At 39.2% G+C, this 18,494-nt stretch overlaps 1 protein-coding gene across 1 annotated transcript in view; it reads right to left on the bottom strand.

The window, feature by feature from the left end:
- The window catches only part of BRAF (B-Raf proto-oncogene, serine/threonine kinase), a 59,897-nt gene extending 44,842 nt beyond the window's left edge, over nucleotides 1-15,055 (bottom strand). The window contains exons 1-2 of the mRNA XM_015817269.1: nucleotides 14,915-15,055; nucleotides 3,402-3,503 (exon numbers count right to left, since the gene is read on the bottom strand). Coding sequence (XP_015672755.1) covers nucleotides 3,402-3,503; nucleotides 14,915-15,055 — 243 coding nt within the window. The remainder of the gene's footprint in view (nucleotides 1-3,401; nucleotides 3,504-14,914) is intronic.
- Between the last annotated feature and the right edge of the window lie 3,439 nt (nucleotides 15,056-18,494).

The raw sequence follows: 18,494 nt of genomic DNA, 5'->3' as shown, positions 1-18,494 counted from the left end.
TCTGCGCCTGCGCTCTTCACACGCCTCCTGCAGGGCATGTTTGGTAAAGTTCCTGCATGCAGGCTGCCGCCAAGCAGAGGGAGTAGCACAGCTAAGGAAAAGGGTAAAAAAAAATGGCGGACGGCGTTGTTTGGCGACCCCTGTGAAATGGTCGTGCGACCCCAAATGGGGTCGCGACCCACAGGTTGAGAACCGCTGTGTTAGACAAACCTCTGAATAAATATCTTGCCCCACAGGACTTAAATGTTTCAGCCTTCTTCACTTAGATAACAGTTGTTGCATATTTCTGGAAAGGTCATCTCCCTTACTCTCTACCAAAATGCACCATTGTTTCCTGAGGGGATCACCATCTCCCTCCAAGAAGCTGATGTGACCGCATGGACCAAACTACAATAACAAAATTAAATGTGTGGATACTTTGAGGGACAAGGGGGAAGAGATGTTGCCTAGGAAACAACCAGACAAGGGAGGCAGGAGCTCTAGTGATCTGAAAGTCAGAGGAAGAAACCTAGGAAAAATCTGCCCTAATTAAGCAAGAGGTTCAAAACAGTGTTTTATAGCTTTAGACTTGTAAGATTCTGTTATGTAGCCTTACAGTAAAGTAGAATTACCTCATCTAATCATGGTTCCTGTCTAGGTTATCTAGGAGGGACCTGGATCTAACAAGCAGGTGGCTTAGTTCAGGGGTCCGCAACCCCCAGATTGATACCGGTCCGCCGCATGCCAGCAACCGGTCTGCACAAACAAACAAAGCCCTATCCACAGGATGCAGGCAGCACACAAAACCACGCCCCCTCCAGTCCACAGAAAAACCTCTCTCCACGTAACCGGTCCCTGATGCCCAAAAGGTTGGGGATCTCTGGCTTAGGTGACAGACTGAAAACTCCTGTCCATTTCCTTGAGAGTCACAGAATAAAACTTGCTCTACATAACTACAAAAGGCCTTGTTTTTGGCACTGTCCAGTCAGAATCTGAGCTATTTTATTTGCCAAATAGCAAAAATATTCGTCACAATAACCCTGCATATGCTCTGCAATCTGTCCCTGCTCAGCAGGGATTTGTTCTCCCTGAACTAGGTTGCTGTGCAGCTACCAGCAATAAGGGCAAAGAAAAAATAATTTTGCTGTCCTCGTTGCCACAATGTAAGCCCTAATATAAGTTCTTACTCATGCTCAATTGGATTCACTCTTCATCTTCCTCCACTGGTAACTCCAGGCATCTCTTCTTTCTCCTTTGCAAAAACTATGACTTTTGCAACTTATCTTCAAAACCAGAAACAAAATCAGAGTCTGAAGTACATTCTATCATGGTCTGCCAATTCAAATGATAGAATTAACAAGCACTAAATAGAGCATGTGGGAATCACATGTTAATTGGAGGAAAGAAAGCATATTTTAGATCTTTAAACTATGATTTGGAGGACTGTCAGAAGCTCATCTAGCATTAATGTCATGACTTTCATCAAGATTTTGAGAGAAACCACCTTAATAGGCCTACTGCTCTCACAAATGTCCAGGATTCTCAAACCTGACCATGAAAGTGCTCTGGCCATGGCAAAGGACAAAATTAATGTCCTCCATATTCCAATCAAGTTTCATCTGCCCTGGAGCAAAAATTAAAGTGTGTATCTACCTTTGTGAGTTTACCTTTGTTAAGATTACCAGGACAAGCCCATGGTTGCCATTTTCAAGCGTATCTAAAGCTGAAGTCCCCCCCCCCAAAAAAAACATCAAATGACCTTAGCATCAGTTCAGGGAGGAAGTCTAAAAGTTTTGAAGGGCACTTGCTAGATAGCAGAGTGGTCAGACCATGTGCAGAAGCCTAAGAGCTGGCTTAATGTCATGTACAGACACTCACATCCAGTTATTGACAGAATTGTGCTCTCGCTCACTGCTAAGGTCTTCTGAATGTTCACAACAACATTTCTCCAGATCTTAGCATTGTGGCTGCTACAGGACCTGAAAATCCAGGAAGACACATCTATGACAGGGCATATCTCCATTGCTATGAAGCCAGACCTCAATAATACATACAAGATCTAAAAACATATCCAACATTAGATCATGAGTGGATGCATTTTATCTTGCATTTCAGCAGCAGCCTGAAACCCTGGTACTCTCCTAGTTCTCTCAGCCATACTTTCCTCTGTACAACATTGAATTAATATGGTTCTCCATTTCCCTGCCTCCTGCACTTGTATCTCTCTGCATTCGTATGCTCATCATTTTAATTGTCAGATCACAGTATGTGGACCAATTTTGCTACTATATTGAACCCATCAAACCCAACAATTCTCTGAGTTCCCAGTCATACAATACATATTTATTACCTGTCTTCAATTTCAACTATTGCAATTTCAATTTAATTATTCACCATGCCTCTCACTTGGAGATTCCTTTCCCTACTGTCCCAGTCCAGGAATCAATTCTCACACAGAGTTTTTACATTGTATCTAGTTTGCTTTTGCTTCTGAACAGACCTTTAGGCCAAAAGATTTGATGTTCTGTTTATACCTTCCATGCAAATCATACAGATCAGCTTTGAGATAACTTTGCTGGCACAAAGTTCTTCAGTTAGCCCACCTCCATGTTCTCACATACGTCCCAGGTCACCCATATCTGCCATGTCACTTACCTTTGTTTTTTTACCTAGTTTCTACCTCTGTTACTGCTTTTCACAAGACTCTCCAATTCCTGCCTCCATTCTCCAGCAGATAAGATAAAGCGGCAGCTATTCAGCCATAGATGACAGCTGCGGCTTTATCTTATAGTTCCCAAAAGATACTGGCCAAAGACAATTGTTATTTCTACTTCTGTTCCCTTGTCAATCTTTGTTGCTATGGAAGGACAACTCCATGTCAACACATCACTCACCAGCTCCTTTTTTTTTTTTTTACCATTTTTAATTTTTGTTATTATTATCTTATTCCCTCACCTATCGGTTTTATACCATTTAACTTTCTCTTAACTCTTCTGATTCTTACTACCTTCATCTTCTGTCCTATTTTTCCTTCATTATTCATTCTACGTATTACTTCAACCTCAAAACCTCTTGACAGGACAGCTGGGTGCCATTTTACAAGAAGAATAAGCATGGGAAATGGCCCAAAACCTATAAATGCTCAGAATTCACTAGACAATAGGAAAGAATTGGCCCTGTGATAGTTGGCTTTGCAAATTTAGACTAACCCAAACCTGATTCATATTCAAATCTTTTCTATATTCTTTGGTGTGTGAAAGTCTCTTGCTAAAGCTTAGACTGTTGTTAGACTTTGTCTCTGCTTTATCACTCATGCATACCCTGCTTTAACAACATAAACCTATAGGTACTTTGACATTTTTTAATAAGCAGAAAACTTGTATAATAATAGCAATAACAATGATTTCTAACTGAATACTTACCTCCAAATAGATTGAGGGTGGATTGTGTTCTCCTCCAAACTTGTCTAGTAGAGCTTCTATGTGTTCTTGGGTTAATTTAATCATCTGTTTGATATTCCACACCTAGAAAAAACAGGAAATACTTCAATATACTTAGTAAAATATATTAAAAAAAATTAAACTTAATATCTCAAATACATGCTGACAACCAATCAACTTACTAATGTTGTTAGCTATGATGTGTGTGCACCTATGTAGTCACTACATATGTAATGCAACCTAAAACAACTGCTCAATAATTTTCTATCTCTTAAACTTCACTTATATAGCACACAATGCAACCAGCAATATATTTAGTGGCTGGGAGTAAGACCCGATGCCTACTCAATAAAAGGGCATAATGCAAATGTGTGGCACAGATGATCAAGAGCATGGGTAACTATTGGAAGGTTGTAGGCTGCCAAGAGAAGTAAAAAAAAAATATATCTCAGAAAGCGGCTATGGCCAATGATTTCCCTGCTGTTGGCAAGAAAACTCTACAGGTAGCCATCAACTTACAACCACAATTGTGACCAAACTTTCCATAACTAAGCAAAGACAGTTGTTAAATGAGTTTTGCCCCATTATACGACCTTTCTTGCCAGAGTTGTTAAGTGAACCACTGCAGTTATTAAGTTAATGACCTGGTTGCGAAGTGAATCTGGCTTCCCGTTGACATTGAAGGTCGCAAAAGGTGGTCACATGACTCCAGGACAAAGGTGGTCACATGACTCCAGGACACAGGCATCCAGATTTTGATATGTGACCATGGGCATGCTGCAATGGTCTTAAGTGTGAAAAATGATCATAAATCACTGTTTTCAGTGCCCTTGTAACTTTCAAAGGTCACTAAATGAATGGTTGTAAATTGAGGACTATCTATATAGATATATCCATGTAATCACTGAGACTAGATCTGAGGGTCCAAAGCATGAATAAATTTGTAACCGTGTTGCAAAGAAATTTCTGTAAGAAACAATGTAAACTATCTTATGTCTACTTCTATTCTTTTGTCAGCATTGATATGATTATTACTTTGGTACTGTAAAGAGAGCTATTTATAAAATACATATAAAAACAGTAACAATTAGCCAAAAACAACACCTAAGAATTTAAGTACTTGCTTCTGAAAAAAAAATGACAATACACTGAATGTTCATGCAATCACCAGAGACTTAACCATCTGTCAAAATTTGGAGAACAGAACTCTAGAACTATTTATCTATTGGAATAACATCTTATCCTTCAGTTCTGGTGAGAACTAAAGATGGTTAATAATTATTTTAAAAGAAAACATAGTTTTAAAACTGCAGATGAAAATTAATGGAGAAAAAAATCATACTGGAATTATTTTACCAATTAAAAAGCCTGGAGAAAGATAAGAATCTTTCCAATTTTAAGGGATCCTTGGTGCTTGGTTGCTTTCTTGCAGACATTTCTTTTATTATTATTACTAGTACTAGCACTGATGGTGTTACCTAGTTTGGGTAATGAAATATCTGCAAGAAAATAATCAATATCAGAGAACACCCAGGACCTCTCATTTCAACCCTGAGCTACAAATATTCTCCTTTATTGGTACTTCCCAATTTTTCAAAACTCTGAGAGTGGCCTTCAAATATAACTCCTGACAGAGTGCCTTCTCTAGTCTGAGTGCAATGCCTGCATCTTCTATCAGGAAGCCTGGTCACTAACAAGCAGCACGTATCACTCTGTGCAGAAATTATTTCATTCATCTATCTTGGACTGGTTAGCAACATTAACTTATATTAACTTGACTACTGCATATTCTACAACTATTCAACTTTTATATACTATTCATGACAACCTCACAGTTGCCACAGATATCAATTCTGATTCCGTTGTCAGCTGAGAATTAAAAAGTACTTCCACACTAAGAATTTGCTTTTTCAGGAAGAGTATAAGCCAGTGGTGGCGAAACTATGGCACGGGTGCCAGAGGCGGCACTCAGAGCCCTCTCTGTGGGCACGCGTGTCGTCGCCCTAGTCCTAGGCCTTCAGCAGGGTTTTATAAAACCTTTTCGCTTTAGGCCTCCGCCGCCGTGTGCAAAAAAAAAAAAAAGGTTCAATCAGTCAATTTCAACTTCTCGCGGGAAAAAAAAGTTCTTGCAAAGTTGGAATTGATTGATTGAACTTTTTAGTCCCACCCAGTTTGCCGTTACCACTGCAGCCATGCCCACCCAATGGGCCACACCCAGCCAATGGGCCACACCCACCCAGCACTCTCTAAAACGTTCGCCATCACTGGTGTAAGCCATTCTTGATCCTCGAGTTCAGTTTTCTATTTGTCAACCTCCATCTTATTCAGATTTAATTTAATTTTGTCCCCTCTTCTCCAATGAATTATTGAGGTAAGGCAAATTTCAAGGGGACAAATAGCTTCCTTGGAACTGAATGGAAAACCCAATAGAGCTGCTGTCATCAACATATTGATGGTGTTATGTATCAAACTACTCAAACAGCTTCATGTAGATGTTAAAAAGCATGAGAGATAAGATGGAACCCTTTGGGAGGCCATAACTCAATGTTCTAAGTGTCAATTAATAGTCCCCTATTCTGGGGACATGGCCCAACAAAAAGGACCAGAAGAATAGTAAAAAAAAGCCCATAGAATTTGGGGAAGACAGACCTGGGAGAGTAACCAGATCTTTGTGGTATATGAAAATTCAATGCTTTTACTATGGTTTAAATTCTGTATAACAGATGTTTTATCAGCAACTGGTTTTAAAATAATAAGATTTTCAGGTAAGGAGGGGCCACATTATTATCTTGACTTCTTTTCTTAGATGGCATCTGAAAGGAAAAAGGTTGAGCCACAAAAATACTTAAAACACATTTTAAGAAGATTCATATTTATTCTTTCTTGGAAATCCACTGTGAATAATGTATGCTCTTCCTTTCAAATCAAATTTAAGAGCTAGGTTGTCATACTTCATATCATCACAAAGTTATATTGAACTTAATGATGAAAATGAAGGCTTACTGAAGTATGGCTGTAAGCTAAAGCAAATGTGGGAGAACCTGTAGATTTCCAGAATTTGCAGAAGTCCAGCTCTTATTTTTGTCAATCAATATGGTTAAGAGCATTATAAATTTTAAATGTTACACATTGAGGCATTTTAATATAGCCATAAAATATGTAAAACAAAATGCAGGGAGGCTTTCCAATAATAGCTTGAAAATGTAAACACTCACTTTTTTACTCAGTAACTAGTACTGTTCACTTCTACTGCAAGGACATGCCATGTGATACTCTTACCATGATAACTTAGTAAGTAGTTATTTCAACATTTATATGAAATAAAACTTCAGTATCATTATGAGAAAATGTGGGCATCTAGAAAATGGAACAGCTGTTGCAGGAAGAAAAATACTTGAACCATTCATTATGTGTGGACTACATAACTTCATTTTGATTCACATGTTTTTATTGTTGTTAATTGCGAAGTCGTGTCCGACCCATCGCGACCCCATGGACAACGTTCCTCCAGGTCTTCCTGTCCTCTGCCATCTTCTAGAGTCCATTTAAGTTCACGCCTACTGCTTCAGTGACTCCATCCAGCCACCTCATTCTCTGTCGTCCCTTTCTTCTATTGCCCTCAATCTTTCCCAGCATTAGGCCCTTCTCCAGTGAGTCCTTCCTTCTCATTAGGTGGCCAAAGTATTTGAGTTTCAACTTCAGGATCTGGCCTTCTAAGGAGCAGTCGGGGTTGATCTCTTCTAGGACTGACTGGTTTGAACGCCTTGCAGTCCAAGGGATTCACAGGAGTCTTCTCCAGCACCATAGTTCAAAGGCCTCAATTCTTTTGCGCTCAGCCTTTCTTATGGTCCAACTTTCACATCCATACATTGCAACTGGGAAAACCATGGTCTTGACTATACGCACTTTTGTTGGCATGGTGATGTCTCTGCTTTTTAGTATGCTGTCTAGATTTGCCATAGCTTTCCTCCCCAGGAGCAAGCGTCTTTTAATTTCTTGGCTGCAGTCCCCATCTGAGGTGATCTTGGAGCCCAGGAAAATAAAATCTGTCACTACCTCCATTTCTTCCCCATCTATTTGCCAGGAATTGAGAGGGCCGGATGCCATGATTTTGGTTNCCCTTCTTCTATTGCCCTCAATCTTTCCCAGCATTAGGCTCTTCTCCAGTGAGTCCTTCCTTCTCATTAGGTGGCCAAAGTATTTGAGTTTCAACTTCAGGATCTGGCCTTCTAAAGAGCAGTCGGGGTTGATCTCTTCTAGGACTGACTGGTTTGAACGCCTTGCAGTCCAAGGGACTCGCAGGAGTCTTCTCCAGCATCATAGTTCAAAGGCCTCAATTCTTTGTCGCTCAGCCTTTCTTATGGTCCAACTTTCACATCCATACATTGCAACTGGGAAAACCATGGCCTTGACTATACGCACTTTTGTTGGCAGGGTGATGTCTCTGCTTTATAGTATGCTGTCTAGATTTGCCATACTTTCCTCCCCAGGAGCAAGCGTCTTTTAATTTCTTGGCTGCAGTCCCCATCTGAGGTGATCTTGGAGCCCAGGAAAATAAAATCTGTCACTACCTCCATTTCTTCCCCATTTATTTGCCAGGAATTGAGAGGGACGGATGCCATGATTTTGGTTTTCTTAATGTTGAGTTTCAAGCCAACTTTTGCACTCTCCTTCACCCGTATCAAGAGGCTCTTTAGTTCCTCTTCACTTTCTGCCCTTAGAGTGGTATCATCTGCATATCTTAGGTTGTTGATATTTCTCCCGGCAATCTTAATTCCAACTTTTGTTTCATCTAGCCCTGCCTTTCTCATGATGTGCTCTGCATATAAGTTAAATAGACAGGGCGACAGTATACAGCCTTGCCGGACTCCTTTCCCAATTTTGAACCAATCAGTGGTTCCGTGTCCAGTTCTCACTGTTGCTTCTTGACCCGCATATAGATTTCTCAAGAGACAAATCAGATGGTCTGGTACTCCCATCTCTTTAAGAACTTGCCACAATTTGTTGTGATCCACACAATCAAAAGCTTTAGCATAGCCAATGAAGCAGAAGTAGATGTTTTTCTGGAACTCCCTAGCTTTCTCCATGATCCAGCGTATGTTGGCAATTTGATTTCTAGTTCCTCTGCCTCTTCGAAATCCTGCCTGTACTTCTGGTAGTTCTTGATCCACATACTGCTGGAGTCTAGCTTGTAAAATTTTAAGCATAACTTTACTAGCATGTGAAATGAGTGCAATGGTGCGATAGTTTGAACATTCTTTGGCATTGCCTTTCTTTGGAATTGGAATGTAAACTGACCTTTTCCAATCCTGTGGCCACTCAACTCAAAAGGTTTAAACGACCGTTTAACTCACATCGTGAAAATGACGTAGTAGAAAATTCTAAAACTTATCGACAGCTGGAATACTGTCACCTCCACTAGCTTTGTTGTTGCTCAGATTTCCTAAGGCCCATTTCACTTCACATTCTAGGATGTCTGGCTCGAGGTCAGTGACCACCCCATCGTGGTTATCTGGGACATTAAGCTCATTCTTGTATAGTTCTTCTGTGTAGTTTTGCCACCTCTTCTTAATCTCTTCGGCCTTTGTTAGGTCCCTCCATTTTGGTCTTTTATCATGCCCATCTTTGCATGAAACGTTCCCTTCATATCTCCAATTTTCTTGAAGAGATCTCTGGTCCTCCCTATTCTGTTGTTTTCTTCTATTTCTTTGCACTGTTCATTTAAGAAAGTATTCTTATCTCTTCTAGCTATTCTCTGGAATTCTACATTCAATTGGGTGTATCTTTCTCTTTCTCCTTTGCCTTTCGCTTCGTTTTTATTACTCTTTCTATATTCTAGGCAATTAGGGAAGCAAAGAAACTTTTAAAACAGAGATCTGAATAAATGTGTGGCCAGCAATTTTATCAAAACAAAATAATTATTTTGTTCAGTGCAAATCATTCTGTTAGCAGTCTCAAATATGTTTATAAGCATACATAAATATAATTTTGCTTGACTTTTTCTGTAAACCTCATTTACATTGCAAGGCTTTAGAGAAATCCAGAAATAATGCTTTCTAAGAAAGTGAAGGCACAAATATATGTTCAGTAATAATTCATAATTTACTCCAGGAATAATATTTGAGCATGAAGAGTTATGATACTTGGAAACAGAACAATAAAGTATTAAAAATGGAAATTTGTTCCCTCCACTATAGTTACAGTATCAACTTACAATAAACTTCTGAGGTATCTTAAAGATTCAAGATTTGAATGATACATACCAATTCTGTTGCAAGAAACAAAAACAGTTTACCATTTAGGACCTGTATGACAGGATGAATATTTTTAAAACTAAACCTTTTCTGCAAAGAATAAAAAACTCATATTTGAAGCAAAATTCACTATGAAATTTGCTATGAAATAAGGAAAGGAAAGGAAAGGAAAAAGAATCAAGACATCACTGGCCTTTGTGAAAAGGTAAATTAACGTTCTTATTTCTATATCTCTAAACTTCGATCTCATATTATTTGTTCAAAGGTTATTATTAAAACTGTTTATAAATAGTTGTCAAATAAATGAGCAACACTATATAATACTCTACTCCCCTCGCTTGTGTACACTACCAGGAAGCGGAAAAAAAGAGAAGATAAAATTTAAAAGAACAGACTTCCATCATTTGAGGATGGTGGCAATAATATTTAAAGTTATATTTATCCCCAAAATAAACTTAGAAGAAATCATGTCAAAATAAACACAGTCTCAAAACAGCTGGTACAAAAATACAAGTTGGACCAAGGGACTTACAGCCATTGCTGCTATTTACTCATTGAGAAACATCTGCTTTTTTCAAGAAGAGTACAACCCCTTCCCCAAACAAGTGTAATATTTTCAATATTGAATCAGTAGTTATATTTTTTATACAAGTTACCATTTATTGGAAGGGTATACAAAGCACAATGATAAGGTAGTCACAATTTTTTTTTATTACATTCAAAGTCTGATACAACAATCAAGAGTTTAATGTATTATTAGTTGACTGTAACATCTCCCCATTTAAAACACTTATTTTATTAAATAATCTGAACGAGATAAAGAGTATTTATATACATTTGGTTCTAATTATTGTTCAGAATAAGAATAGTTGCAGGAATTGGATTTGTCTAGCATAGTAAAAAGAAGGACTAGGGGTGAGATGATAGCAGTGTTTCAATATTTGAGGGACTGCCACAAAGAAGTGGGGGTCAACCTATTTTCCAAAGCACCAGAAGACAAGACAAGAAACAATGGATGGAAACTAATCAAGGAGAGAAGCAACCTAGAACTAAGGAGAAATTTCTTAACACTGAGAACAATTAACCAGTGGAACCACTTGCCTTCAGAAGTTGTGGATGCTCTATCACTGAAGGCTTTTAAGAAGAGACTGGATAGCCAATTTTGGAATGGTATAGGGTGGACTAGAAGACCTCCAAGGTCCCTTCCAACTCTGTTATTCTGTTCTCCAAAAACTTATTTGAATCCTAGACAAGATTCAGGTATGTAGAGATTAAAATAAAGCAAATCTTGAATTGCTAAGAAACAGCTGTTTACTTTTAATGCCATGATGGGCTAGCTCTATCCATTATAATTGCATAAACAGATACACTGTAACAATAAATTAGTTTTTTTTTCTCAATTATTGCAATAATTTGGGAGGGAAAGGTACTTTCCATCATGTGCATGGCAGGTTTATTATGAAATAATAACTTTATACTTATTCCTTGAATAACCCTACAGCATAAAGATGAGTTGGCAAGCTATGTAATTTTCAATTACCAACCTAGTTTAGACATTATTCAGGTGGTGTCAATTACAAGAAATTCATTCCAAGACATAGGTTACTGAATTTGCTCTTGGCCCTTCACTAACTGCCTCGGTGAGCTCAATCCATTTCCAGCTGCATTCTGTTTAATAAAGGTTTCTCAGACGAGACCATTGTGGATACACAATTCACAACTATCAAGCTAAATGAAAGCCACCAAGAGAAGCATTCTGGTTTTGCTGACAAATCTGGGCTATGTAAGTAAGTGAATTATCAAACACCAGGCAGACAACATTCCACCAGTGGTACATCCAGACAGATTAATCCTTAGTTACACAGACTACAGTTATAGAATACACATGCAAACAAACAAATCAAGATGTCCTCTTCAAATCATGTATTGCATGTTGTTTACTGTTAATCACCATATTGATTAATCAAGCAAAAAAACAGACATATAACATAATTTAAAAAGCAAAATCATCTGGAATCACATACATTCACTGCCCAAATAATCCACCCACAGCTTCAAAACAAAAGATTAGCTGAACTTTCTTGAAAGATAAAATAATCCTGATATACAGTGATATGGAAAGTATTTATGGATAATTATAAATTGTTTTACCAAAATAAGCCCTACACTAGTCAATAGATTTTATCTTTAAAAACAACATGAATCAATAGTTTCCCTTAGCCAACTAACATGTGAAATCATACACCTGTTAGTTTAACACCAAAAAACAAATAAGCTAGACACATGGAGAAGTCTTGCTTAAAGTCTTGAATCAGCATGGAATCTGCAAAACTAAATCTTGCCTCACCAATTTCTAATTTTTTTGAGAATGTGTATGATTTTGCACAGATGCAGACAAACCTGTCAACATTGTGCACTTGGAATCTCAGAGACTCTTTGCAAAAGTTCCTCATCAAAGGCTGTTAAGTAAACGTGGCACTCTGGATGCAAGATGATTTGTTCTTTTATGACTTTCTAAATGGATAAAACAAAGCCAAGGGGCAGGAAGAAATAGGCATTTTTTTCAAATGAAGAAATTAAAAAAAGAGATTTTTTCAAGAATCTGTGTTGAGGTAAATGCTTTTTAGCTAGTAGATAATTCTGACTGATGAGAAAGAAATGAGTTAGTTTATATATGATATTAAATTATTCAGGAAAGTTACAACCAAAATGATCATCAGAAGCTCCAGAAGGATTTCTTTAAACTGAGAAAATTATCAATTGAATAGCAAACATGATTAAATTTATCTGTGCTGAGTGGTGCACATAGGGGCAAAAGTCAAATTCATGTTTCCTGTTCTAAGATCTTGATGTAACGGTGGATATCTCAATGAAGATGCTGATCAATTTGTAGCAGCGGTAAAAAGGCAAATTCCATGGAAGAGTTCATCAGGAAAGGAATTGAAAACAAAATTATCAATGATATAGTACAAGTATACAGAATGGTGGAATAGTTTAAAAAAACAATATAACAACGTGGAAAAATTGCAGAAGAGGACAATGAAAATGGAACTCAACCATCTTACAAGAAAATCTAGAAAGTCTGGAACTTCAGTGTAAAGAAAAGTTAACTAAGGGCAGACATGATTTGTTTGTTTATTAGATTTGTGTGCCATCCATCTCCTTACATGATATGGAAAACATGGATGGATGGACATAAATGTTTTATTCCTCTTTTAAAACACTTAGAAGCAGGGATTATCCAATGAAACTGAAAGGAAGATATTTTGAACAGAAAAATTACTTTCCATGGTGCATAATTAACCTATATTTATAACCATTCATCAGATGACTTTAAAAATAGTTTGGTTAATTCAAGGAGGACAGGCCTACTGAGAGCTATTAGCCTTGAAGATTTAATGGGACCACTGGGCTGGGGCAGCATGGATCCAAATATTACTTTGCAGAAGAGAAATACATCTGCTGTTGTTTAATACCTCAGAGGCTAGTAAGCTTCTGTGAGAAAATGCTGGATGAATATTATCTTCAGCCTATTACAGCAGAGATTGTTTTGTTATTAAATTATTATTAAAAATATCAAATATGCAAAACAACCTGGAGTAATTCTTATGGAACTGTATCATATCTAAAAAGATATTATACTGCTTTATTATATCTTTATCTTCAAGTTGCTATTATTCCTATGGAAATAAAATTATAAATACAGTAATTGTGGATATTCATTCCAAAAACCTATTTAAGCTTAATCTCTTTCCAACCATATTCTGCATATAATTTAAAAGCTACGCTGGTTTTCTCCAGAGACACTACACAGCACAATACAAAAATAACTGATGTCTGATAACAAATGAAATTCATACTAAGTAGTTATGCAAAAAGTAAAATGTACCTAAAAATAATTCAGCAAATCACACTTGCATATATTTATAAAACTATTCCCCTTTATTCCTACCCCAGTATGTTATTTTAGAGCTAGATACTTAGTAAAAATATTCAGATGAATAAAATAATTAACTTTTGCCTTAAAAGGAGCATTACAGATTTTTGCACTGAATCCAGTTTTGGGTACTAAGAACAATCTGCTGCATCTTTTGTCAACAAGAAACCAAACACCAAGAGACTTGTCCCATTTGTGCTAAGGGGCACCTGAGGGCACCTGAGTATGCTTGTTTGTGAAAAAGTTTGTGCAATCCACTGGTAACTTTTAATGCCTCTGACTTAAAAGGTAGCAATTCAACCTTTCTTTTAATTCCATAAATTGTTGAAATCCAGCCCCTCCCCTGCCTATTTATCTGAGACAGCTATGCAAAACACAAACAGGTATCTCTTCTCTCCTTGCACTTTCTGCCCTCTTGGGGTAATGCATTAGGGCCAAAAGATGTCATTATGGCACTTGCGGGGAAAAGGGATGAAGAACTGATAGGATAATGTTATTGACAGAGTTCCTGCAGTTACATCTATTCTTGGCAGACAATTACTACTAAGAATCAAGCAGAAGGAAGAAAAGACTTAGAGAAGAGAAATCCAGAGTATTCTACTCTATAGAAAATAAACAATTCAGCAGTATTTCCTCTGGCTGGCGATTCTGATGGAAAGTCGCTGAATTAAACTTTTTTTTTGGGGGGGGGGGGTTTCACTATTGTATTTTCACAATCAGGCTTTCCAAGGTTACCAGGGGCTATTTAAGCTGTGTCTGTAGCAACAGTTCAGTGGGACAGCACTACTGCAGCCTTCCCCCACTTGATCCCCTCCTGTGAAATTGGACGACACCTTCCACCATCCCTGTCATCCTGCAGAGAGCTAATGGAAACTGCAGTGCAATAAAACGGGAAGGCACTTAGGTCGGGAAAAGCTGTATTAGCAGGAGACGGTTTTCCTTGCGACGGAGGTTCTATAAACCAGGCTAAGGACCCCTTGTGGGGCAGCTTACGACATCGACCCCCTTCCGCCTAAGCATCTCCGGGTGCCTATACACCTTGCTTTTGGCTTCATCGCCTCGCAAAGCCGTCCGGGGCTTCGGACAACGTCCTTCCCCCTCCGAACTCATTAGGCCTCACTGCCGCTCCTCAGCTTAAGCCCCTGCAGACACCCCAGTGCGTCGCGGTTATGGCAGCCGGGCTTCCACACCCGGGACTCTCCAGGAGAGAGAGAAAGCGGCGCGTTGAGATGCCAAGCCCGGCCTTGCCCTGCCTCACGCCCCCCCCCCTCTCCTCGCGCACCTCACGGTACGGCAGCCCTCACCTCCTCCGGGATGGCAGAGTCGCCTCCGGCGCTGCCGCTACCCCCGGCGTAGGAGGGCCCGGGCGGAGGCGGCTCGGGTTCCATGTCCCCGTTGAAAAGCGATGCCCCCTCGGCGCTGCCGCTGCTGCTCAGCGCCGCCATCTTGGATCGAAGCGCGGAGGGAGAGGAGGGGGCCAAGAGGGGGGACGGGGAGGAGGAGGAGGGAGAAGGGGAGGCCCAGCCGTGTCGCTCCTGTCGACCCGGCCGCCCCCAGATGCGACCCGTAGCGGAAGGAAGGAGGGAAGGTGGCACGAGGGGCAGAAGGACGGGGCAGAAGAAGCTCCCCAAGCCACCCAATCCTCCAGGCAGGGAGGCAGGAGCGCGACGTCACGCGCGTGACGTCACCCAGAATCGCCGCGGCGCGGGTGCGCATGTCCAGCAGAACGTCACCGGGGAACACCCTGACATCACGGCGCGCCCCCTCTTCTCTACGTCATCTAGGGAAACCTTAGATGCGCGGAATGGCTTCGCCACGCCCCCCCCCCCAAATCGGGGCGCGTTTGTTGGGATAGGTGGCTTTTTTCTCCCTCGAGCTCCGATCGGCTGAATTACAACCGATGCGTTTAAAGGCAAGTTATTATAGAACTACCAGATCTGGAATGCAGAAATCTGGGCGACCCCTGGATGGCAGCAAAGAGTGTGTCCATATCTCTTTGGTGCCGTCTAGATTTTCGCAGCCCGGATCTAATCGCACCAGATACTGCTTAGTAAGGAAGCGCTGCTTTAACCAACATTTAACAAGTAAAGCTGAAAAAATGAGCATTCTCCCAAACGCAAAATAGAAATAAGCATTGTTCTGAAACATGGCAATCAAATCTCCCACGCTCTGAAATGAGAATAATATTAGTGAAAAACCTGAGTTTTCTCATAAATATTGCCTCAACAGCCTCCTAGCTAGTCTCCATGATCTGAAGAACTGATCTTCAAGCTACATGGAAATAAAATATTTTAGATTAACTTCTGTCATTTGTGTCCTATTCTTATGAAGATTACAGTAATATTTTATGTTTAAAACAATTTTAAAGCGTGAGAAAATAATTTATTCACCTGGTTCATAACTGTCTGTCTTATTTCTGTACTTGATTATTCTACACGATATAAACTATTCCCTAGATGAATTGTTTATCTGAAAAATACTGTTTGAGGTGATACTTTAAATACATTGCTAGGAAAATATGCATGCATGTACTGCATGTATTATTAGCATTTTACAGGCTGCTCCAGGTGCAAATGTCCCTAAGTGGCATACATTCCAAGGGCCATACATTAAGTAAAACAAAACAGTAAAAACTATGCATAATAATAATATCCAAATATTATTTGGAGGTCATATAGAACCTGGATAATCAAATTAATGAATTCTGTTAAGTGAAAAAAACAACAACAACAACCCCTTCCCTACAAACACACAATATTTCCCAAAGACCTGGTGGAATAACTCATTTGAGAGTATTTTGCCCTGTATGGTACTCCACAACTTTAATATTTAATTAATATTTATATGTTACTTGTATGTAAGGGTGTAGGTCTATACGTATGTCCTAGTGGACAATCACTTAAATATGAGCCAGCAGTGTGCTGCAGCTGCCAAAAAGGCCAACACAGTGCTGGGTTGCATTAACAGGGATAGAAACAAGATCACGTGAAGTATTAATACCACTTTACAATGCCTTGGTAAGGCCACACTTGGAATACTGCATCCAGTTTTGGTCACCGCGATGTAAAAAAGATGTTGAGACTTTGGAAAGAGTACAGAGAAGAGCAACAAAGATGATTAGGGGATTGAAGGCTAAAACATGTAAAGAACAGTTGCTGGAATTGGGTATATCTAGTTTAATGAAGAGAAGGACGAGGGGGGACATGATAGCAGTGTTCCAATATCTCAGGGGCTGCCCCAAAGAAGAGGGAGTCAAGCTATTCTCCAAAGCACCTGAAGGCAGGACAAGAAGCAACGGATGGAAGCTAATCAAGGAGAGAAGCAACCTAGAACTAAGGAGAAACTTCCTGACAGTTAGAACAATTAACCAGTGGAACAACCTGCCTCCAGAAGTGGTGAACGCGCCAACACTGGAAGTTTTTAAGAAGAAACTGGACAGCCATTTGTCCGAAATGGTATAGGGTTTCCTGCCTGAGCAGGGGGTTGGACTAGATGACCTCCAAGGTCCTTTCCAACTTTATCATCATCATCATCATCATCATCATCATCATCATCATTATTATTATTATTAAATGTGTTATGTATGTGTACACTTTGAGAGCAAGCAACTAAATTTCATTTTTAATGTGTGTCATTGTGCCCACAGTAAAAAAAAAATGACAATAAAGGCTATCTATCTATCTATCTATCTATCTATCTATCTATCTATCTATCTATCTATCTATCTATCTATCTATCTATCATCTATCTACCTACCTACCTACCATCTATTATCTATCTAACTGAATTGCCTAAGGTTCAGTCTTTTCACCATCACTAACACTACCTTGATCAGCAGCCTCCCCACCACCACCACTCCCCCCCCTTTCTCTTCTCCCTTGCTTTGGCATTTCCTTTCTTCTTGCTTAGCAGAGATATCTTGATTGCTTGCTACTTTTCCATTCCTTGCGTGGCAGATAGGAGAGTGTAGCATGAAGAAATATATGGAGGTCTAAAGGTAATATATTGCCCAAGCCTCCCATAACTCTGAAAGACAACATTATACACCACTCTTTATTCTGTCCCTTTAAATTTTTTAATAAATTAAAACAATATGACAAAACATACATTGCAACCTAAAGTTAAAAACTTGAGCTTTTCCTACTTGTATCTCAACATTAGACAAAACTATCCCAATCACAGTTTTGCATTGTGATGATATGACATACATTTTGTTACTTTCCCTCTCTTGCCAATGCATAGAAATTGATGGAAACTTGCAGGAAAGCAAGGATGAGGGTTTAATTATAAATGTGTGTGCTGTGGCTGGGGAACTGTTACCAATCTTTAGGTGGTGTACCAATTGTAGCCCTACCTATAGCAAGAAACCCTGAGGCAGTAACTCACACATTATTGTTCTTGTACTCATATGAACCACCTGAGTGTGCTAAATATGAGGTTGCCTTTGAAGACTCAAATCTGCAATTTGTACAAAATATAATAACATGAATATTGACAGGTGAAAATCATTAACGCTATATAACACTCGTGGTACAAATGTAAGAGATGGTCTTAATGCCCTATATTCCTTGAGTTAAGATACTTGAGGGCTGTCTTTGAGGCAGAATCTACAATTCTGTATGTTAAATTCAGGTGGCAAGTGAGATACATGGAGGCTCAGGAATCTCCCCCTAGCTCTTTCATAGGCATTTGGAATCTAATAATTTGTATGGTTGTACACCATCATAGTTGCTTTTCTATTATATTATGTAATATTATATTATTACTTACCTGTTTCATTGTGTTGATTTTGAGTAAACTGCAACATGTTGGTTGAAATAAGCATCTTACAAGATAAACAAGTAACTTTTGGCTCTATTCGGATACATATTCCTATCAAAAAGC

Source organism: Protobothrops mucrosquamatus, unplaced genomic scaffold (assembly GCF_001527695.2).
Source record: "Protobothrops mucrosquamatus isolate PMUCROS unplaced genomic scaffold, P.Mucros_1.0 scaffold_126, whole genome shotgun sequence".
Classification (NCBI taxonomy): domain Eukaryota; kingdom Metazoa; phylum Chordata; class Lepidosauria; order Squamata; family Viperidae; genus Protobothrops; species Protobothrops mucrosquamatus.
This window is presented reverse-complemented; position numbering and strand designations above follow the sequence as displayed.